A 21,417-nucleotide genomic window follows, 5' to 3' on the forward strand; every position below is an offset into this window, starting at 1 on the left:
ATCTTCTTCTTATTTAGACCCTAGAACCTTTCCTTCCCTTTTCCTCTTCCCATTTTTTGCTCCCTTTCCTTTACTGATCTTTCTGCCATTTACCCATAGTTACTTATTTTTTAAAAAATTAATTTCTTATGGATATCACTATGATAAGATTCACTGTGGTATATTTACATGTGTACATAGGAAAATTAATGTCAGATTCATTCATTCACTCTTTCCTTTTCCCATTTCCCCTTCTTCCCTTCAGTTTCCTTTGTCTACTCCACTGAACTTCTAAAATACCCGCTTTGTGTAAGTTAGCTTCCACATATCAGAGAAAACATTTTTGGTTTTGGGAGATTGGCTTATTTTCAGTCAGCATGATAGCCTCCAGATTCATCCATTTACTGGCAGATGTCATAAAATCATTCTTCTTTATGCCTGTGTAACACTCTAGTGTGTGTGTGTGTGACATTTTCTTTATCCATTCATCTGTTGAAGGGTACCTAGGTTGGCCCCATAGTTTAGCTGTTGTGAATTACGCTGGTATAAACATTGATGTGGCTATGTCACTGTAGGATGCTGATTTTAACTCCTTTGGTTACATACTGAGGAGTGGGATAACTGGGTCACATGGTAGATTCCTTCCTATTACCTCTCATTTTAATACTACTCGGTCTTCATTTCCTGAATGTGCTTAGTGGAACATTGCCTCCCTTCCCTACCACTGCGTCTTTTTATGTCTTTCTCTCAGAAGGAAGATTATTTACTTTAGATAAATAATTCAGCAAATTTTGATGCTGTTACATGACCCCTCTAGTTATAGGAAAGGTCAAGCCAGAAGTTTATTCTTGGGTCTTCATATAATTTCATCACATTAACAAATATTTCAGGGAAGTAGATTTAGAAGCAGTTATCCCTCAATACGTATTATGTGAAACTTTATAACCAGAGTAGTCACAAAACAATAATAATATAGTAAAAATATTAGTACAATTAGATCTGCGCTAACTTTTATAAACAACATCATTATCAATGTAAACTTTAGTGCTGGGATTTATAATTTGTTTAAAATATACATCATTGGAGGACAATTAATGTGATCAGTTTCATCAAAATTAAAAATATTAACCAGTGTGTAACCTTTTTCATCATTCTTCACCCCACCTTTTAAAAAACAGAGTAAAATGTCTTTCTTGTGCAAAAGCAATGCACTTCTGTGAGATTTTCATTCAGTCTTTTCCTTAAAATCATCACGTATTGTGAAAGATTTCTCTTTAATTGTGAGAAAGCTGATAACTTCAATATGAGCTGAGAAAAACTGTATCTGATTCAACACAGTAGGACCTTTGGGTTATAGACTGATCTCATTGCTCTATATACCCATCACAATCAAGCAAAGTTGCTTTAAAGCAATATGAATAATAGTTGGGTGTAGTGGTACACACTGGTAATCTCAGCAACTGAGACTGAGGTAGTGTGATAGTAATTTTGAAGCCAGACTGGGCAATTTAGTGAGGCCCTGTTTTAAAAAGGACTAGTGATGTAGCTCATTGGTTAAAGCTCCCCTTCATTCAATTCTTAGTTACCTCCAGCCCTGTGAAAAAAATACAAATTACAGTATAGCAGAGTGTTTAAATTTAGGCTTTGGGCTTAAAATAAGTAGATATTGAATTATACATTAAACTAGAAAAAAATATCAATTTTTTTTGAAAAAAATATGTTCATTATAGCAAACACATAATACTTGCTGTGTAGCATTAGAGTAGGAAGATAATGTTAATAGAGATAAAACTAAAAGAAGACATGAGAGCTATAAAATGGCTTCCAGTAAAAATTGAGAGAAAAGGTGGCTGGTGTTGTGGCACATACCTGAGATAATAGCTACTTGCTAGGATTTCAGGTTCCAGGCCAGCTTGTTCAACATAATGATATTCTGTCTCAAAAATAGTAAATCTGTGGGGGTGGCTTGGGGAGTTGGCAAAGCATACATAAGGATATGCACCAGAGCTATAGATTTATAATATGTATTTTAGTAAGATCCCCCAGGTGAGTCCTTGTGTACATTTAAGTTTGAAAAGTACCATCCTAAACTACCATTTCTGATTTTATTTTCTCTTTAGATCCTCCACCATTCTTAACTTCCCTACCTACTTTAAACCCACTTCATGGATGATGACTTTGTTTCCTGTAACTCTGAAAAGACTGAGAAAGACACCTTCACACAACCAGTTACTTCTCTTTCAGTATCTGTTGCTGTACTTTGCCTTCCTGTTACTATAGAAGAACTAACCATGTTTCTCTCTAAAGCTTGTTTACTCTATTCCATCTCTTCCAGGATATTACCCCAGTCACAGTACTTATACTTTTAGGGCATCCAAACTTTCCTCTTTGCTGGATCATGTAAATATTCTGTATTTTGTCTCTTATCTCAAAAAAGAAACAAAAACTTTCCTTGGAACTCACTTTCTTCTCACCAGCTACCACATTTCTTTACCCTCTTTGCATATTGCCTTCTCAAAATATTGTCTATACTCTCTATCTCCATTTCTTCTTCCGTTTCTAAACTCATCTATACCAGTTTTTGCTCCCCCTATCCCACTGAAACTCCTCTGTCCAAGTTACCAGGTACTTAATAATTCAATTGGCAGTTCTCAATCCTTATTTTATCCAACTGGCAGCCATTTTGACAAAGTTGATCACTGTCTTCTTTGAAACAGTTGCTTCCACCTGCTGCTTCTCTTGAATTTCCTTCTACTTCCCCAAATGCTGTCTGGAATATCCTAGAAACCTGAAAGCCCCAAAATCAAGCTGATGGAAGCATTGGTGTCTATTGAGGACTGCTGTCTGCATCCAAGTTGGCATCTTGTTGGTGCATCTTCTGTAGAGGAAGAAATGATGAATCCTCACATGCCAGAAGAGAATGCTTCCTTCAACCTTCAGCTATTTTATAAGGAGCTATTGCATTTGTATGGATGGAGCTATTGCATTGTATGGATGGAGTTACTCTTTTTCAGAAGTCTGTACTTCGTAATACCACTACAGTAGGGATTAGGAGTTTTGGAGAGGATATATGCAAACTGTAACATTGCATATATCTGTGGAAGCAACTGCACAAGTCAAGATAGAAGACATCAGCCTATTGTTTTCCTTTTTGTAATTCCTCCTAATTTCCTTTATGACTAAGATTATTTTGAATTCTACAAGTCACTTGAAAATTTGTATTACATGATCCTTTCTTTTTTTGAATGAAGATACAATTATCGCTAAGTGCTAGTTTAGAAATCTATAGCTGCAATATGAAATAGAAATGTGATGCAACCCCATGTGTACTTTTTAAAAAGTAATTTTATATATTTATTGTATGCAACATGTTATTTTGAAGTGTGTACATTGTTTATTGCTTTTTATTGACATGTATTACTTTTTTATTTATGTCTTTAGTTGTTTATTTTATTGACTTATTTATATGCAGTGCTGAGAATTGAATCCAGTGCCTCACACATGCTAGGCAAGTGTTCTACCACTGAACCACAACCCAAGCCCCATACCTTTTTTTATATATAGCACAAATTGATTATCTGCTCATCTGTTGATGACTGGTTAGTTTCCAGATCTTGGCTGTTATAACTAACAACAAATATTTATGTGTCTTATATAGGTAGTTGTTTTGTTGTTATACATGTCATTTTCTTGTTATCCATGGGTTATTCAAAATGTTCCCACCTTTTGTCTTTAACAAATAGTACTAGTGAATATGAACATGTGTATGAATATATTTGAGTACTGGTTTCAGTTCTTTTTGATATATATCTAGGAGTGGAATTTCTGGGCTGTATGTTAATTCTTTTTTTTTTTAATTTAATTTAATGTTTTAAATTTTTTTATTTTTTTTGTTGTTTGTTCAAAACATTATAAAGCTCTTGACATATCATATTTCATACATTAGATTCAAGATGGTTATGAACTCCCCATTTTACCCCAAATACAGATTGCAGAATCACATAGGTTACACATCCACATTTTTACATAATGCCCTATTAGTGATTGTTGTATTCTGCTACCTTTCCTATCCTCTACTATCCCCCCTCCCCTCCCCTCCCATCTTCTCTCCCTACCCCATCTACTATAATTCATTTCTCTCCTTGTTAATTTTCCCATTCCCCTCACAACCTCTTATATGTAATTTTGTATAACAATGAGGGTCTCCCTCCATTACCATGCAATTTCCTTTTCTTCTCCCTTTCCCTCCCACCTCATGTATCTGTTTAGTGTTATTCTTTTCTTCCTGCTCTTCCTCCCTGCTCTGTTCTTAGTTGTTCTCAAAATTTTATCAAAGAAGACATTTGGTATTTGTTTTTTAGGGATTGGCTAGCTTCACTAAGCATAATCTGCTCTAGTGCCATCCATTTCCCTGCAAATTCCATGATTTTGTCATTTTTTACTGCAGAGTAATACTCCATTGTATATAAATGCCACATTTTTTTTATCCATTCATCTATTGAAGGGCAACTAGGTTGGTTCCACAGTCTAGCAATTGTGAATTGTGCTGCTATGAACATCGATGTAGCAGTATCCCTGTAGGACGCTCTTTTAAGGTCTTCAGGGAATAGTCCAAGAAGGGCAATAGCTGGGTCAAATGGTGGTTCCATTCCCAGCTTTCCCAGGAATCTCCATACTGCTTTCCAGATTAGCCGTACCAGTTTGCAGTCCCACCAGCAATGTACAAGTGAACCCTTTTCCCCACATCCTCGCCAGCACTTGTTGTTGTTTGACTTCATAATGGCTGCCAATCTTACTGGAGTAAGATGGTATCTTAGGGTGGTTTTGATTTGCATTTCTCTGACTGCTAGAGATGGTGAGCATTTTTTCATGTACTTGTTGATTGATTGTATGTCCTCCTCTGAGAAGTGTCTGTTCAGGTCCTTGGCCCATTTGTTGATTGGGTTATTATCTTATTGTCTAATTTTTTTAGTTCTTTGTATATTCTGGATATTAGGGCTCTGTCTGAAGTGTGAGGAGTAAAGATTTGTTCCCAGGACGTAGGCTCCCTATTTACCTCTCTTATTGTTTCTTTTGCTGAGAAAAAACTTTTTAGTTTGAGTAAGTCCCATTTGTAAGTTGTAAGTAAGTTGATTCTAGTTATTAACTCTTGTGCTATGGGTGTCCTATTGAGGAATTTGGAGCCCGACCCCACAGTATGTAGATTGGAGCCAACTTTTTCTTCTATCAGACGCAAAGTCTCTGATTTGATATCTAGCTCCTTGATCCACTTTGAGTTAACTTTTGTGCATGGCGAGAGGAGGGGATTCAGTTTCATTTTGTTGCATATGGATCTCCAGTTTTCCCAACATCATTTGTTGAAGATGCTATCCTCCCTCCATTGCATGCTTTTAGCTTCTTTATCAAATATAAGATAGTTGTAGCTTTGTGGATTAGTCTCTGTGTCCTCTATTCTGTACCATTGGTCCACCCACCTGTTTTGGTACCAGTACCATGCCGTTTTCGTTACTATTGCTCTGTAATATAGTTTTAAATCTGGGATCGCTATACTGCCTGATTCACACTTCCTGCTTAGAATTGCTTTTGCTATTCTGGGTCTTTTATTTTTCCATATGAATTTCATGATTGCTTTCTCTATTTCTACAAGAAATGCCGTTGGGATTTTGATTGGTATTGCATTAAACCTATAGAGAACTTTTGGTAATATCGCCATTTTGATGATGTTAGTTCTGCCTATCCATGAACAGGGTATATTTTTCCATCTTCTAAGATCTTCTTCTACTTCTCTTTTTAGGGTTTTGTAGTTTTCATTGTATAAATATTTCACCTCTTTTGTTAGGTTGATTCCCAAGTATTTTATTTTTTTCGAGGAGATTGTGAATGGAGTGTTTGTCCTCATTTCCATTTCAGAGGATTTGTCGCTGATATACAGGAATGCCTTTGATTTATACGTGTTGATTTTATATCCTGCCACTTTGCTGAATTCATTTATTAGCTCTAATAGTTTCTTTGTAGACCCTTTTGGGTCTGCTAGGTATAGAATCATGTCATCTGCAAATAGTGATAATTTAAGTTCTTCCTTTCCTATTTTTATGCCTTTAATTTCTTTCGTCTGTCTAATTGCTCTGGCCAGTGTTTCGAGAACTATATTGAATAGAAGTGGTGATAGAGGGCATCCCTGTCTTGTTCCAGATTTTAGGGGGAATGCCTTCAATTTTTCTCCATTGAGAATGATGCTAGCCTGAGGCTTAGCATAGATAGCTTTTACAATGTCGAGGTAAGCTCCTGTTATCCCTAATTTTTCTAGAGTTTTGAACATAAAGGGATGCTGTACTTTGTCGAATGCTTTTTCTGCGTCTATTGAAATGATCATATGGTTCTTATCTTTAAGTCTATTGATGTGGTGAATAACATTTATTGATTTCCGTATATTGAACCATCCTTGCATCCCAGGGATGAATCCTACTTGATCATGGTGCACAATTTTTTTGATGTGCCTTTGTATTCGATTCGCCAGAATTTTATTGAGGATTTTTGCATCTAGGTTCATCAGAGACATTGGTCTGTAGTTTTCTTTCTTTGAGATGTCTTTGTCTGGTTTCGGAATCAGGGTGATGTTGGCATCATAAAATGAATTTGGCAGAGCTCCCTCTTTTTCTATTTCCTGAAATAACTTGAAAAGTATTGGTATTAATTCTTCCTTAAAGGTTTTGTAAAACTCCTCTGTATACCCATCCGCTCCTGGGCTTTTCTTGGTTGGAAGTCTTTTGATTGCTTCTTCTATTTCATCTGTTGATATTGGTCTGTTTAAGTTGTGAGTATCCTCCTGACTCAGTCTGGGCAAATCATATGACTTAAGGAATTTATCGATGTCTTCACTATCTTCTATTTTATTGGAATATAGGTTTTCAAAATAATTTCTAATTGTCTTCTGTATTTCTGTAGCGTCTGTTGTGATATTGCCTTTTTCATCCCGTAAGTTAGTAATTTGAGTTCTCTCTCTTCTTCTCTTCGTTAGCATGGCTAAGGGTCTGTCGATCTTATTTATTTTTTCAAAGAACCAACTTTTAGTTTTGTTAATTTTTTCAATAGTCTCTTTTGTTTCAGTTTCATTGATTTCCACTCTGATTTTAATGATTTCTTGCCTTCTGCTACTTTTGCTTTTGTTTTGTTCTTCCTTTTCTATGAATTTGAGATGAAGTGTGAGCTCATTTATTTGTTGGTTTTTCCTTTTTTTGAGGAATGACCTCCAAGCGATGAATTTCCCTCTTAAAACTGCTTTCATTGTGTCCCATAGATTCCGATATGTTGTGTCTGTATTTTCATTTATCTCTAAGAATTTTTTTATTTCCTCCTTTATGTCTTCTGTAACCCATTGATCATTCAGTAACATATTGTTCATTTTCCATGTGATGTAAGATTTTTCCTTCCTTCTTTTATCATTGATTTCCAGTTTCATTCCATTATGATCAGATATGGTGCATGGTATTATCTCCACCCATGAATATTTACTGAGGGTTTCCCTATGGCATAATATATTGTCTATTTTTTAGAAGGATCCATGTGCTGCTGAGAAAAAAGTATATCAACTTGATGATGGTTGATATATTCTATATATGTCAGTTAGGTTTAGGTTGTTGATTGTGATATTGAGTTCTATAGTTTCTTTATTCAACTTTTGTTTGGAGGATCTGTCCAATGGTGAGAGAGGTGTGTTGAAGTCACCCATAATTATTGTTTTGTGGTCTATTTGATTCTTGAACTTGAGAATCAAATAGAATGTCACAGCACCATTATTTGTGCATAGATATTGATAATTGTTATGTCTTGTTGGTGAATGGTTCCTTTTAACAGTATATAATGTCCTTCCTTATCCCTTTTGATTAACTTAGTCTTGAAGTCAATTTTATTCGATATGAGGATGGCCACCCCTGCTTGCTTACGAGGACCGTGTGCATGGTATATTTTTTCCCAACCTTTCATCTTCAGCCTGTGTATGTCTTTTCCAATCAGATGTGTCTCCTGGAGGCAGCATGTTGTTGGATTTGTTTTTTTAATCCATGTTACCAGCCTATGTCGCTTTATTGGAGAGTTTAAGCCATTAACGTTTAGAGTTACTATTGATATATGGTTTGTACTACCAGCCATGTTTGTTTATTTATCATCTTTTTTTTTTTTAAATTTAGTTTGTTTCTCCATGGTTAGCTTTCCTCCCGCCCTCTGTCTTTATAGAGGCACTTCCCACTGATGATTTTGCTTATTGTTTTTCATTTCTTCCTCGTGTAGTGTTTTGCTCAAGATGCTTTGCAATGCTGGTTTTCTGGCTGCAAATTCTTTTAGCTTTTGTTTATCATGAAAGATTTTTATTTCGTTGTCATACCTGAAGCTTAATTTTGCTGGATACAGAATTCTTGGTTGGCATCCATTGTCTTTCAGTGTTTGAAATACGTTGTTCCAGGATCTTCTTGCTTTCAGTGTCTGTGATGAAAAACCCATTGTTAACCTTATTGGTTTACCCCTGAATGTAATCTGCCTCCTTTCTCTTGAAGCTTTTAATATTTTCTCCTTGTTCTGTGTATTGGATATCTTCATAACAATGTGTCTTGGCGTTGGTCTACTGTGATTTTGTGTGCTCGGTGTCCTGTATGCATCTACAATTTGTATATCCGTTTCCTTTTTTATTTCTGGAAAGTTTTCTGTAATTATTTCATTCAGCAGGTTACTCATTCCCTTCGTGTGAATCTCTGTACCTCCTTCTATCCCGATGAATCTTAGGTTTGGTTTTTTTATGTTATCCCATATCTCTTGGATGTTTTTCTCGTGATTTTTAACCAGCCTTTCCAAATTGGCTAGGCTCTTTTCAAGATGATATATTTTGTCTTCATTATCTGATGTTGTGGCTTCTACTTGCTCCACTCTGTTAGTGATACTCTCAATTGAGTTTTTAATTTGGTTTATCGTTTCCTTCAGTTCTAGAATTATTGTTTGATTTTTTTTATAATCTCTATCTCCTGATAAAGATGCTTAACTTCTTCTTTTATCTGTTTATGTAATTCATTTTCAAAGTGTTCTTTCACTGTTTGCATTTGCTGTCTCGTGTCCTCTTTAAGGTTCCATTCCATCTGTCTAAGGTATTCCTTGAGTTCTTTATATGACCATTTTTCTGCTGACTCTAGGTCCTCCTGAATATTTAGGCTGTCCTTCATTGTTTGTACTCCTTTTCTTCCTTGATTTTTTATGCTGCTCATATTACTTCTTGATCTGTTTAATTGCTGAGTTACTGTTTACTCTTATAAATTTATTTGGTGCTTGGGAGGAAAGATATTAGAAGGGAAGGGAAGAAGTCACTAAAGAGAATGAGAGTAGGCAGGTAGAATTCAAGGAAGGGAGAATAAGAAAATTGAAAAGAAATGAAAAGACAAAAGAAACAAAAAAAATTAGAAAATAAAGAAAGAAAGAAAAGAAGAGAAAAAGAATTTTTTTTACAAAAATAATAATGTTAGTAATAAAAAATGAAAATGAAAATTTAAAAAAAATAATAATTAAATAAAAAAATTAAAAAGAAATTGAAAACATTGAAAAAAAGTTAAAGAACAACAACATATAAAAATTGAAATGAAAGAAAAAGAAAAAGAATGAATAATAAATGCAGTCTTAGAGTTCGATTGACTTCTCTTCCAGTAGGTGGAGCTGTGCCCACTGGGCCAAGCTTCTCCTCTCAATAGGTGGGAATCATTCACAGTGCAGCAGCTCTTTCTCCCAGACTGGGCGGGTCTCCAATCCTGAGTGTCTAGGGCCTTCTCTTGTGTTTCCTCAAGCCAGGCCGCGCTCACCTGTGATGCTCACCACAATACTGGCTACCCGCCAGGCCTGCTGCTCCTGGGAGCCCTGTCGCGCTGTTTCAATGCAGTTATCTCCTCTGCCCGTGACCTCAGTTCTCTGCCAAGGTGGTATCCCATGCAAATGGTGACCAATGCAACGGGTGGGTCCTGACTGTCTCTCCCAATCCCCGTTTCAAACCTCTGGCCATTGCCTATGAAGGCTCGGTTGGCTTTTACCTCTGTAAGTTCATAAGGGCCGATCAGTTATTTCAGCGGAATAGTTAGTGCTGAGTCACTAGAAGCAGGCGAACCAGAGCTTGAATGCAGCCGATCCGGGCTCAGTGTGTGTGTTCTGCAGGGCCCTGACTGTACACCCCAGATCCACGTCAGCTCAGCATTACCTAGTGATCCTGAGCAAACAGCATTTAGACAATTTACGGCTCCCGCAGTTGAAGATGTCAGAGACTTGATCCCTCCGCACCCGCCACCATGTTAGATCTCCTCAATGATATTCATGTTACCCTTACAGCTTCCTGGCCTAAGCAAGTTCTTGGGATTATACAAACTGCTGCTTCTGTTTCCAGTCCAGATTTCTAGAAATAAAACCCTGCCACTGTCGCCTCCGCCTCTGGGTTGCGCTCACAGGAGCCGTGCTTGTCTGCGACCGTATCAGAGCCCCCGCGGCCGCGGCCTCCGCAACTCTCAGCCCAGTGCCGGACCCCCGGGACCCAAGCGGCTGCCGCTGTGGCTCTCCGCCCTCCTCCTCCAGAGCACTGGGCCCCTCGCAGGGGGGTGCAAAATGACCCCAGTGCAGGATCTGCCCGAAGGTGCAGCAGCGAACAGGCGACCGAGGCGCAAACCGCGGCCCAGCCTTCGGAGAACAGGACTCGGCAGGCAGCCCAGCTCCAACCTCTAGATGCAGCTGCCGGACAGTGTATACAGAGCCATCAAGACCGCAATCCGAAAGCAAATGGCGGCTCCCGCGGAGTGGATTTTCAGCACCGAAACCATAGCCCAGCCCACAATCCCAATCCACAAACTCTCCCTGTATAAAAATTATTCAAAAAAAAAAAAAAAAAAAGGGCGGGGCGCACTGAACTTTCTTTGCCTCGGGTACTTACAATCCACTGCTGAATGAAAGCGCCCGCAGCTCTGAGCAGCCAAGCATCCGGGAGCTGAGTGGCTCTTTTTCGATCTCTTTGTTCTTCCTGCTGCTTAGCAAAGTGGTCCACTACAGATTAACGGTGAAAGGAGCTCTAACAATCTGTGCAAAATCTCAATTAAAGCCGCTGCTCTGAGCACCACTCTCAGCACTTCAGCAACCTCTGTACGCAGCGGCCATCTTCTCCCTCTTCAGTCCTGGGCTGTATGTTAATTCAGTATTTAACTTTTCAAGGCATCACCAAAGTGTTTTTCACAGTAGCTGAACCATTTCTATTCCCATCAGCAGAGTGTGTGGATTCCTGTTTTTCCACATCCTCACCAACACTTACTTCTTACATTCTTTGGGTTGGTTTTTATTTTTTTTTAAGCTATCTTAACGGGTATGAAATTCTAACTCATGGTTTTGATTTGCATTTCTGTAAGGATTAATAATAATGAGTAGTTTTTATATGGCTCTTGTTCATTTGTTTTCCTGTTGCTCTTTCCTCCCTTTGTTAAATACTTGAGGGAGATCCTTTGAGAATTTCTTCAGTTCTCTGAACATCTTGGTTCTCTTTCCTGAGAACTTGAACTACCCTGGTTTCCTAAAACTCAACTGTCTTCTCAGCATGGAGATATCTCTAGGCTTTGGATAGGTTCTTCTCTTGTACCATGTCCTAGAAATTCTCCCAAAGTTACAGTAAGATGTGACAGTTTTGGGGCTCACTTATTTTGTTTTTCATATATTAGGGTCTCACAGTCTTTTTGGACCCCATGTTCAGAATTTTTTATAACTTATATGATATGATATAAAACATTATTTCCCGATATTTTCGTTGTTTGATATGGGAGAGTTAATATGGTCCTGTTATTCTATCTTGACCTGCTATAGACCCTTTTATCTTTAAAATTGAGAAAATTAAGGCCCAGAGTGTGCCAAATTCAGATAACCCTGTTGAGATTCTGGTGAATTCATTTTATCTTTTCATGTACCATTACCACCTTAGAGTTTATACTTTTATGCTTTGACACTCTATTGGCTTGAAGTAGGCAGAGTCTGGGTAGGTGAGTATAGGAGATAATCAGTTGGTTTTCTTTGTGAGCAGTTATGGACAGTGATTATTATTCACTTGGGAGCAGGGGCTTTCTAAAAAATGTTGAATCTATACTATGACTAGTGTCAAAAACTAAAAACATTTCAACAAAGAAAATCATACATTTCAAAAGAAATGGACTGAGTAATACTTTATTTTAGTGTGCTGCATTTTCTCTTATTTGCAATAGAAATATTTGTTCTTTCTAGGAATGTTAGAAGACTTTGTGAGAGACATTTTTTTTTAGAAAAAAATTAATGTGCTTTTGATTAGGAAAGATTTAAAAACCCTTCATGAAGGAATCTTAACAACAATAAATGTTCAGAAAGGAATAATGTACATAAGAGCATGTTCTTGTTTTTAATGAATGTACAGTGACATAATTAGAAGTAGACCCCATGTCTCCAATTTACTCTTAAATGGCATCTCAAAAGAGATACCCATCGTGTTTATCATGGAACTATTTATAATAGCTGAGTCGTGGAGTCAGCCTAAATGCCCATAAACTCATAAAATGTGTTATATATACACAATGGAATAGCACTTAGTCATAGAGAAGGACTAAATTATATCATTTGGAGGAAAATGGATGCAAATGAAGATGATTGTGTTAACCAAAATAAGCTACTTTCAGACAAGTATAACATGTTTCCCCTTATAAAATCTGGGGGGGGGGGAGATGGAGTGAAAGTAGAAAAAGGCCTATTGAAGAAGCAGTGAGGGTCAGAGAGATCAGTAGAAAGATGTGGATTTGATCAAAGCATATTCTGTGCATTATAGAAATGCCATAAAGAGAACCATTAATTTGCACAATTAATAAGTGCTTATAATTAAAATGTAAATACCCTACATATCTATTAGCAATTATTTCCACTTTTCCCATTTGCCAGGCCTTGTGACCACTAAGTCTCTTTTTGTCTCTGTGCTTTAACCTGTTCTGCCATTTTATGTAGGTACAATAATACATTACGTATTGTTTGGTGACTGGTTTATTTTATTTAGCATAAAGTTTGCAGGGTTCATCCATTTTATAGCATGGGGCAGTCAGTAGTTCATTTTTTTGGAATGTGTAATATTCCAGTTTATGGATCTGCCATATTTTTGCAGTCATCAATTTATGAATATCTGTATTGTTTTTGCTATTATAAATTATGTTTATGAAAATTTAAGTACAATGTTTTTGGTAGATATTTGCTTTCCATTCTCTTTGGTTTGTACCTAAGAAAGCATTTACTGGGTCATATTGTAAGTTTTTTTTTTTTTAATTTTGAGGGAATGCCATACCATTTTTCCAAAGTGATTGCTCAGTTTTACTTTACTAACCATGCTGTGTAAGGGTTTGAATTCCTGTGTTCTTACCAACACTAATTTAGTATCATTTTCTTGCAGCGATCTGACTTCTAAATTGATTCAAGCTTATTTCTTTTCATGAGAAATTATGAGAATTTTAAAATATTGTTTGTTTAGGTGCTGTACTTCTTTGTAGTATACAAGGACTTGCTGTGAATATTGACCCAATCTTATATACATGGCTCATCTATCAACCTCAGAAGCGAACAAGTAGACATATGCCACAGGTGAGTGATCTCTTTATCTTTATCCCTTAATGAGCAAATTGTTTCTGCAATTATTTAGTATAGTTATATAGTTATATATGTCTTTTCATTAGTTCTCCTTTTATGGATGTGCCAGAATTTTTTTTTTTTTTTTTTTGCTTTGCTGTACTTCTTTCAAATAATTCTGTTTCTTAATTTTATTCATAACAATTTCAGCTCTACAAAGAATTTCTTTGAATATTGAAGGAGCTTTCTGTACAATTGCTTATAAAACAGACAGATTAATAAGAAAAATTTAGACAGCCTGTTTCATGGCCCAGATTTCCCTCATAGTATCTAGCTGTTTGTTCATATAGAACATTGCTCAGTAAATATTAGGTTCTTTTAACGTGTTACCATTTCCTCTTCCTCTTTAGATTTTTTTAAACAAATATTCATTGAATGATTAATATTGGAAATAGGATTGTTTGTACAAAACATTTCAGATATACTTTTGTTTAAAAGGATACAAATTACACAGTAAGAAATAGGTAATTTTAATTTCAAGAATACTTAAAATTTTTGTATCAGGATACTTAAATGTAATTCTGGTAATTGATTTTATTATTCTTGTTTTAAAGTTGAAGACACTGACGTTTTATTGAGCTTTACTTACCTACAGTCACTTGATTATTAAATGACAGAACTGGCAATTTTTGAGGCCATATTTATACTATACTGCACTTTATATTGACATTGTTTTAATTTTTATCATTGTGTTTGAAGTAGTTTTGTATCCCCCCTCACCTACCCTCCCTGTGATAATTAGTACTCATTGGTAGAAGAAAAATACATGATTTCATAATTATGTAATAATTAAAACATTTACTGAAACATACAATCCAAGGAGTATCTCTCTTTTCCTTCCTTCCCTCCTTCCCTCCTTCCCTTTCTTTCTGCTAGGGATTAAACCCAGGCCTTTGCTCAAGCTAAGCACATGCTATCTTGCTGACCTACATCACTGGTCCTCAAGGAGCATCTTTTAAGAGTATTTTTTCTTCACAATATCCCAATTCATTTGAAATTTCTCCCATCCTCATTCACGTATCATTCTTTATTAAAGTATTTACAGAATACTAGACTTTGTAGTAGGCACTGAATCTATAGAAATAGAAGTTATTGTTGAGAGTATTTCTTCTCCAGGAGTATTTATGGCATTTGAGAATATTAAGGAATATAGAAAAATCATATTTACTATTTTCTATATAGATATATGTCCAAGATTATAAAAAAAAAAGGAGAAATGATTTTCCACAAACTGAGAACATGTGAATAGGTGGAATTAAAAAGTAAGGTTAGCATCATAGGAGTAAACCATAGAGAGAAGGTTATTTCAGACTGAACTATTAGAGCAAGGACAAAGAAACTGCAAATCTTGGCAAGGAGGAGGTAGTTTTATTTCTGAACTGAAGTAAACTCTTCTTGTGGAGACTGATAGAAAGGAGAACCAATTCCTAAAGAATTTTATTTATAATGCTCTTTACTTGAGACTTTATCCTAAAATCTAAAAAGATATATTGAAAGCTGATATAAACATTTTGATTTTACAAAGTTTACTCTTATATAGACAATGGATAATAGAGTAGTGAGACAAGTGGCAGGAACCATTGGAGAATAGTTTTCATTGTAAATCCTTGGTAATTTTTTTTTTCTGTTCTTTTTTTGGTGGTAGTTGTTGGTGGTGATTGTTTTTTAAGTGATACAGTTATTTCTAGCATAACATAGATATCCTCTAAAATGAATTTGAATGTTCTGGCAGCTTGTTTAAGTAAATTACACATTCATTTAATTGACAATTAAGCATGTTCAAGGGCTTTTGTTTTTCATTTTATTATTTTTTTTTAACTTTTAAAATTTAAATTTAAATTCTGTGTTCAAAATAATATTTTTGTTTTTGATTTTCACGTAAGTAAAAAAACATTCAAAATTTCAGTCACCCAAAGACATTTTGGTATTGTTGTTAGGTAAACCATGGCTTTCATTAATCTTTCAACTGCAGTGTTGAGTTCCATGTCACACTACATAATACATAAATTTTCTAATTTAATCCTGAACTTGATTATAATTTCCTATAGTGCTTGGTTATACTCTAGGAATGTAAATAATGGACAGAATTTAAGGGATTATGAAGTCACTATTGGAACATAAAGTAATTTTCTAGTAAACATGCCCGCTCCCCTATTTTATAGATGAGGACTTGTAAATGATTGAAATTTGTGATCTGCTGAATATATCTCACGTAGGTCTTAAAAGCTGTTTCCTATTTATATTTGTTTTAAGTATTGTTTGACTAAAGACTCAGTAAAGCTGCAATTTAAAATATTAAATATATTATTAAATATAATACAATATTAAATATGTTATTATATTTGAATATATAAATAATAATTTCATTTCCTATTTTCAAATTTCTCATCATTTTGCCAGTCCATTTAGCAACTTATAAGATAATTTGCCATTCCCCCTCATTTCTCTGCACTTGTAAACTTTATTCTTTGTGATGTTGAGAATAACACTAGACTCACTGCATCATGACCAGTGCCTGTCAGATGCAGCTGTATTTCAAGCTCTGATATAGCCATTCTACAATTATCATCTGTTGTTTCCCAAGTTGCAAATTTTTTTCTGTTATGGCTAAAACCTAACATTTGATGATTATTTTCCACCCAGTTCCACATTGATCTTTGATCCTACAGAAAACTGAAAAGTGCCCCCGCTTTTGCCAAAAATCTGACAGAATTATTTGGGGAGTCATCAGCAATAACACCAGACTTTATTTCAATAACCAAAGATGAAACAGCTGCTTTATTGTCCAGCTCAGCACTCATGCATTCAACATAAAATCATAATGTTTTCCAGCTTTGTGTAACTGTAGATATTTTTCTTTGCTTTCTAAATATGCTATGGTTATCCTTTGTCAGATTTTATATATACACACACATACACACACACACACACACACATATATAGATATATTGTCAGATAATATATATGTATACATATATAGAGAGATATATTTCTTAGTGTGTCTTAAAAATAGGACTGTTCATATTAACATAAATAATTATTTTATAAATTGTGTTCTAAAACTATCATTTTACAATAACATTCCATTTGTTTGGAGTTGTAATTTCCCAAGGAAATTTGATTTTTACCATTTTTTGATTTTGATTTTACCATTCCATATTAGCATCATATTTCTTATTACTGCTTTTTTTAACTGAGTACTTGCAATCTCTTATGGTTTTCACATAGAATTAATAACAATGATTTGAAAATATTAAATGGAAAATTCTAGAAATAAAAATGCTTAAGTTTAAATATCTTATGTGTTGTAATTATTTTATTTTTATTATTATCTATTATTCATAGTTTAAAATTAAACTTTATTATTAAAGTTTATGTATAGGAAAAAATACACAGTTGTTCCTCAAATGTACATGAGGGATTGACTTCAGGATTACCCCCCATACCAAAATCTTCCCTTATATAAAATGACATAATATTTGCATATAACCTTCACACATTCTTTTGTATACTTTATATCATTGCTGGATTATTTGTAGTACCTAAAAAATGTAAATGATTGTAAATATGTTTTGTTTAGGAATATGATATTGAAAAAAAGGTGTGTTACATGATCAGTAGAGATAGTTTTTTTCTGTAAATATTTTTGACCCATGTTTGGTTGAACCTATACACGTAGAACCCAAGGTTTTGGACTTTGGTCAGTGTCATACATTCACTGGGAATCTTGGAACATATTCCCTGAGGATGGGGGCGCCTGCTATATAAGAAACAAAGAAAGAGATGAAGGAAACAAGGGGAAAATGATTTAAAATATTTTATTAAGTTGTCAACCCCATATTGTGAAGGATTGTCCTCAAGGATGCAGTGTTTAGCCTTCCCTTCTTAAGAAAGGCAATAATACCCCATCCCCATTTTGGCTCTTTCAGCAACCTGTGGTAGCTGTTCCTCTTGTTATGCCAATTAGCAGAAGGAAGGAGGATGAACTGTCTGTTGGAAGTGCACCCATGGCAAAACAGCAGTCATATCAGGCCTCTGAATATGCCAGCAGCCCTATAAAAACAAAAACAATAACAGGTATGTGTCAAGAACTTTAAAGGGTCTTTGGTTTTACTGTGCTTCTAAACTTAACAAGTTAGCCCACCTGGATTTTATGGATGCTGGCTGAAGTAATGACACTCTAGGGATGAAGAGAATGGACTTTGTTATGTACATTAGCAAAAATCCGAGTAGTAGCATTTTTTTCTCTTAGTGTTCTAAACCCAGTTCCTACAGAGTGACATGAATAAGGGCCAGGTTATACCTATATATGGTGGTTTATGTTACTGGAGAGGAATCTTAAATTTAAGGAGCTGAACATTTAATAATGATAGAAAGCATGCATGCCCTTTCCTCTGATGGGAGGTTTTATGTCTACTTTTCAAGACTCTAAGCACACTTGCCCTTTTTTTTCAGAAAGGCAGATGGCATCTCTGTTTGCTGAGACTGTTCACTATTCAGATATCCTGAAAATACAGTTGGGAAGAAAAGCCAGTGTCTGTTTTTACAAAATAAGCAGAAACACAAGCAACCCACAGAGCATTGTCTCTTAAGAGTATTGTTCTATATTTAAGTGATTTTTGTGGGGAGAGTACCAGGGATTGAACTCAGGGGGCACTTAGGCACTGAACCACATCCTCAGCCCTATTTCATATTTTATTTAGAGACAGCTCTCATGAGTTGCTTAGTGCCTAGATATTGCTGAGACTGGGTTTGAACTCACGATCCTCTTTTTCTCAGCCTCCCGAACTGCTGGGATTACAGGCAAGCACCACTGTGCCAGACTAAGTGAATTCTTGAAAACCACTATACAATGTACACAATATTCTTTTCTATTTTTTTTCTTTCAAATTGAGAGATAGATCATTTATGCAAATGTAAAGTACAAGTATTTTTCCATAAAATGGCTCATTGACGTTTGTATAATAAGGAATGTACTTTATGATTGCATTGTCAGTGTTCTTTTTCTTTAATTTCTGGTTTTTATGATGATGAGCCACCTTTCTTCAGTTAATTTTATATTTTTCTTTAAATGTTTAGCTTTATTTTATATTATTCAGATATTCTCAGCCACATTGATAAAGATTTAAATTGCAAAAAATCAGTACCAGTTATTGAGTGTTTGTGATGGGCAAGGCTCTGTGTTAAGTGAGATTGAGTGCATAAACAAGATATGATCCCTTTCTTAAGGAACTTAAATTGATTGTGTACATGAGGAAAGTCATGCCAACATAATGTTTAAGAGGAGGAGTTAGACTTCTACCTGTCAATATCCATGATCTCTTTACTGTGTTGATATTTTATTTACAATTGATTAAAATAGGTATACTCAGTATTGAATCATTGAAAGAAAAGCGGAATGTTCTCTCTAGTAAGTGGATGCTGATCCATAATGTGAGGACATGGGAAAAATGGAGGAACTTTGGGGCAAAGGGGAGGGGAGGGAGAGTTGGGGAGGGGGTGTGGGGATGGGATAGATTGTGGAATGAGATAGACATTATTACCCTAGATACATGTATGACTGCATATATGGTGGGACACTACATCATGTACAACCATAGAAATGTAAAGTTGTGCTGCAATTGTGTACAATGAGTCAAAATGCATTCTGCTGTCATATATACCTAATTAAAAAAAGAAAGAGTACAGATGATAGAAAATAATTAGAAAGTAGTTAGTTTTGATGTATTATCTTTGCTTTAATAAAATTTATTTACTTAAAAATGTACACAATTAAAAAAAATTTTATGTATACATATCAACCATTTATTTTTATCTCGTCTTACCATTTAGTCGTGTTCTTTAAATCACATTTGATAATTGACTTAAAATAATTGCTAAGGATGATTAATGATTATGGAAAATGTTTGTAAATGAAAATACAAAATATAGAATTATATAAAACTCATAAATTTTGAGATGCACCTGCATATGCATGGAAACATTTTATATTTAAATTCATATCAGTCATATTAATTAACAAATGGTATCAGTTGTCTAAGAATTACTTTCTTTACTATACGTCTTCGTGTTTTTATAAGAATTTAATAGTGATTTTTTTCAGTGAGGAAAAGAATAAAAGCAAAAAATCTAATTTCCTATTGTTAATCATTACTTTCTCTCTATGAAAGCATAAACAATGTCTGTAATAGAGATGAAAATATTAAAAAGCAGGATACTCCTTAAGTGACAATTTAAAAATTTAAAAAGAGATTGTATCTCAGTTGTAAAGAAGTGGAAAACTACTCCCCCCACCCAAGAGAAACTAGCCAATAGAAATAGAGAAATGACATACATAGTAGAATTAGCATGTTTATTAAATACTTACATGTAAAACAGTTATGATAACCATGTTGAAGGATTCAGCATGGACAATTGAGGAAGAAATGGAAGGCATCAAAAGGACCCAGACCCAACTCTAGATATGAGAAAGACAATATCCACAATTTAAAAAATAATGCAGTAAAGCTAGAAGTACTTTAGACATCGCGAAAGGAGAAGTCAGCAAACCTGAAAACAAAGTGATAGAAACATGCCAAAATAAAGCATCAGAATAATAATGGGGGGAAAAGTGTGCAGAGTCATAGTGATCTTTGAGATAGGTCAATTAATTTATTCATGGTTAAAAAGATGTTTAATGAGAATTTTTAAAAAATTAATAGTGCCATAATGTAGTAGGCTTTCTATGGTTATTCTTTATTAATGACATAGTCAGCCCTGAGAATCAGATCTATGCCAGTTTACTCTTCTACTGATTCCTCTGTAATACCTTCACAGTGCCTTTTTTTTTTTTAAATCAAGGGTATATTCTAAATTTGCATTCCATTCCCATAGCATTAGGATAGTGAAAAATTTTCATCAGAGTTCACAAGATGGATACTCCTGAGAAACACCTTACCTGTATCACGAGCATTGGTATCACATTAAGGGTGCACAGTTAAGTTCCTAGATGATCCTCAAAAATGAAACACTTACAGCTGATATTTTTTCCCTTGATATGTCCTTATTTTAAAATATAGTGTTTTAAGTCTAAGGAATAGTTTCATAATATGGCTGTATAATTTAGGATTGATTTAAATTTATCTGAATAATTCTGAAAACTCTAAATATCAGTGGTTTAAACAAGATTGAATTTTATCTCTCTCACATGAAAGTTTGAATAGACACCTCAAAACTATTATGGTACTCTAAAATCATGACTCCAGGTAGTCTCTTATTTCACTGTGGGTGGCCTCCATTGTCAGGCTAGCCTTATGATCTATGGTGACTTTTTATTTATTAATAAAGTGAATTTCAGTGAGCAGAAACAAAAAAAGATGCCTACTTCTTATTTCTTTAAAAACTCCTTCTGCCCCATTTTTGTTTGCATACTTTTGACCAGAAGCTTGTCACATGATTATATTTACCTGCCTAAGGATCCTAGGAATGTAATGTGTATTCTTTAAGGTTAGGTGTCTGGCTAATATTTGTTCTGAGAAAGAAGGGGAAAGTATGTGTTAGAGGTCTTTTATTAGTCTTTGTTACAGTAACTTAAAATGGACTGTAATAAGCTAAATTTTGGAATAAAATTAGGAGAAAAAAATCTTCCTTTTAAAGAGGCTATCAGAAGACAAATCTGGTAAAAATGCTTTCATGCTTGAAGTGTTGCTTAGATTTTTTGCAATATGACATAAATGTTTGAGGGCTGGGATTGTGGCTCAGCGGTAGAGTGCTCGCCTA

The 21,417-nt window shown here is 35.0% G+C and overlaps 1 protein-coding gene across 4 annotated transcripts in view; it reads left to right on the top strand.

Moving 5' to 3' along the window:
* Vps13b (vacuolar protein sorting 13 homolog B) overlaps nt 1–21,417 on the top strand; it is a 736,334-nt gene that overhangs the window by 304,756 nt on the left and 410,161 nt on the right. For all 4 annotated transcript variants that reach the window (XM_076835849.2, XM_076835851.2, XM_076835850.2 and 1 more), the window contains exons 20-21: nt 13,505–13,614; nt 17,589–17,736. In XM_076835849.2, the coding sequence (XP_076691964.2) occupies nt 13,505–13,614; nt 17,589–17,736 (258 nt within the window). The remainder of the gene's footprint in view (nt 1–13,504; nt 13,615–17,588; nt 17,737–21,417) is intronic.

Source organism: Callospermophilus lateralis, chromosome 16 (assembly GCF_048772815.1).
Source record: "Callospermophilus lateralis isolate mCalLat2 chromosome 16, mCalLat2.hap1, whole genome shotgun sequence".
NCBI lineage: Eukaryota > Metazoa > Chordata > Mammalia > Rodentia > Sciuridae > Callospermophilus > Callospermophilus lateralis.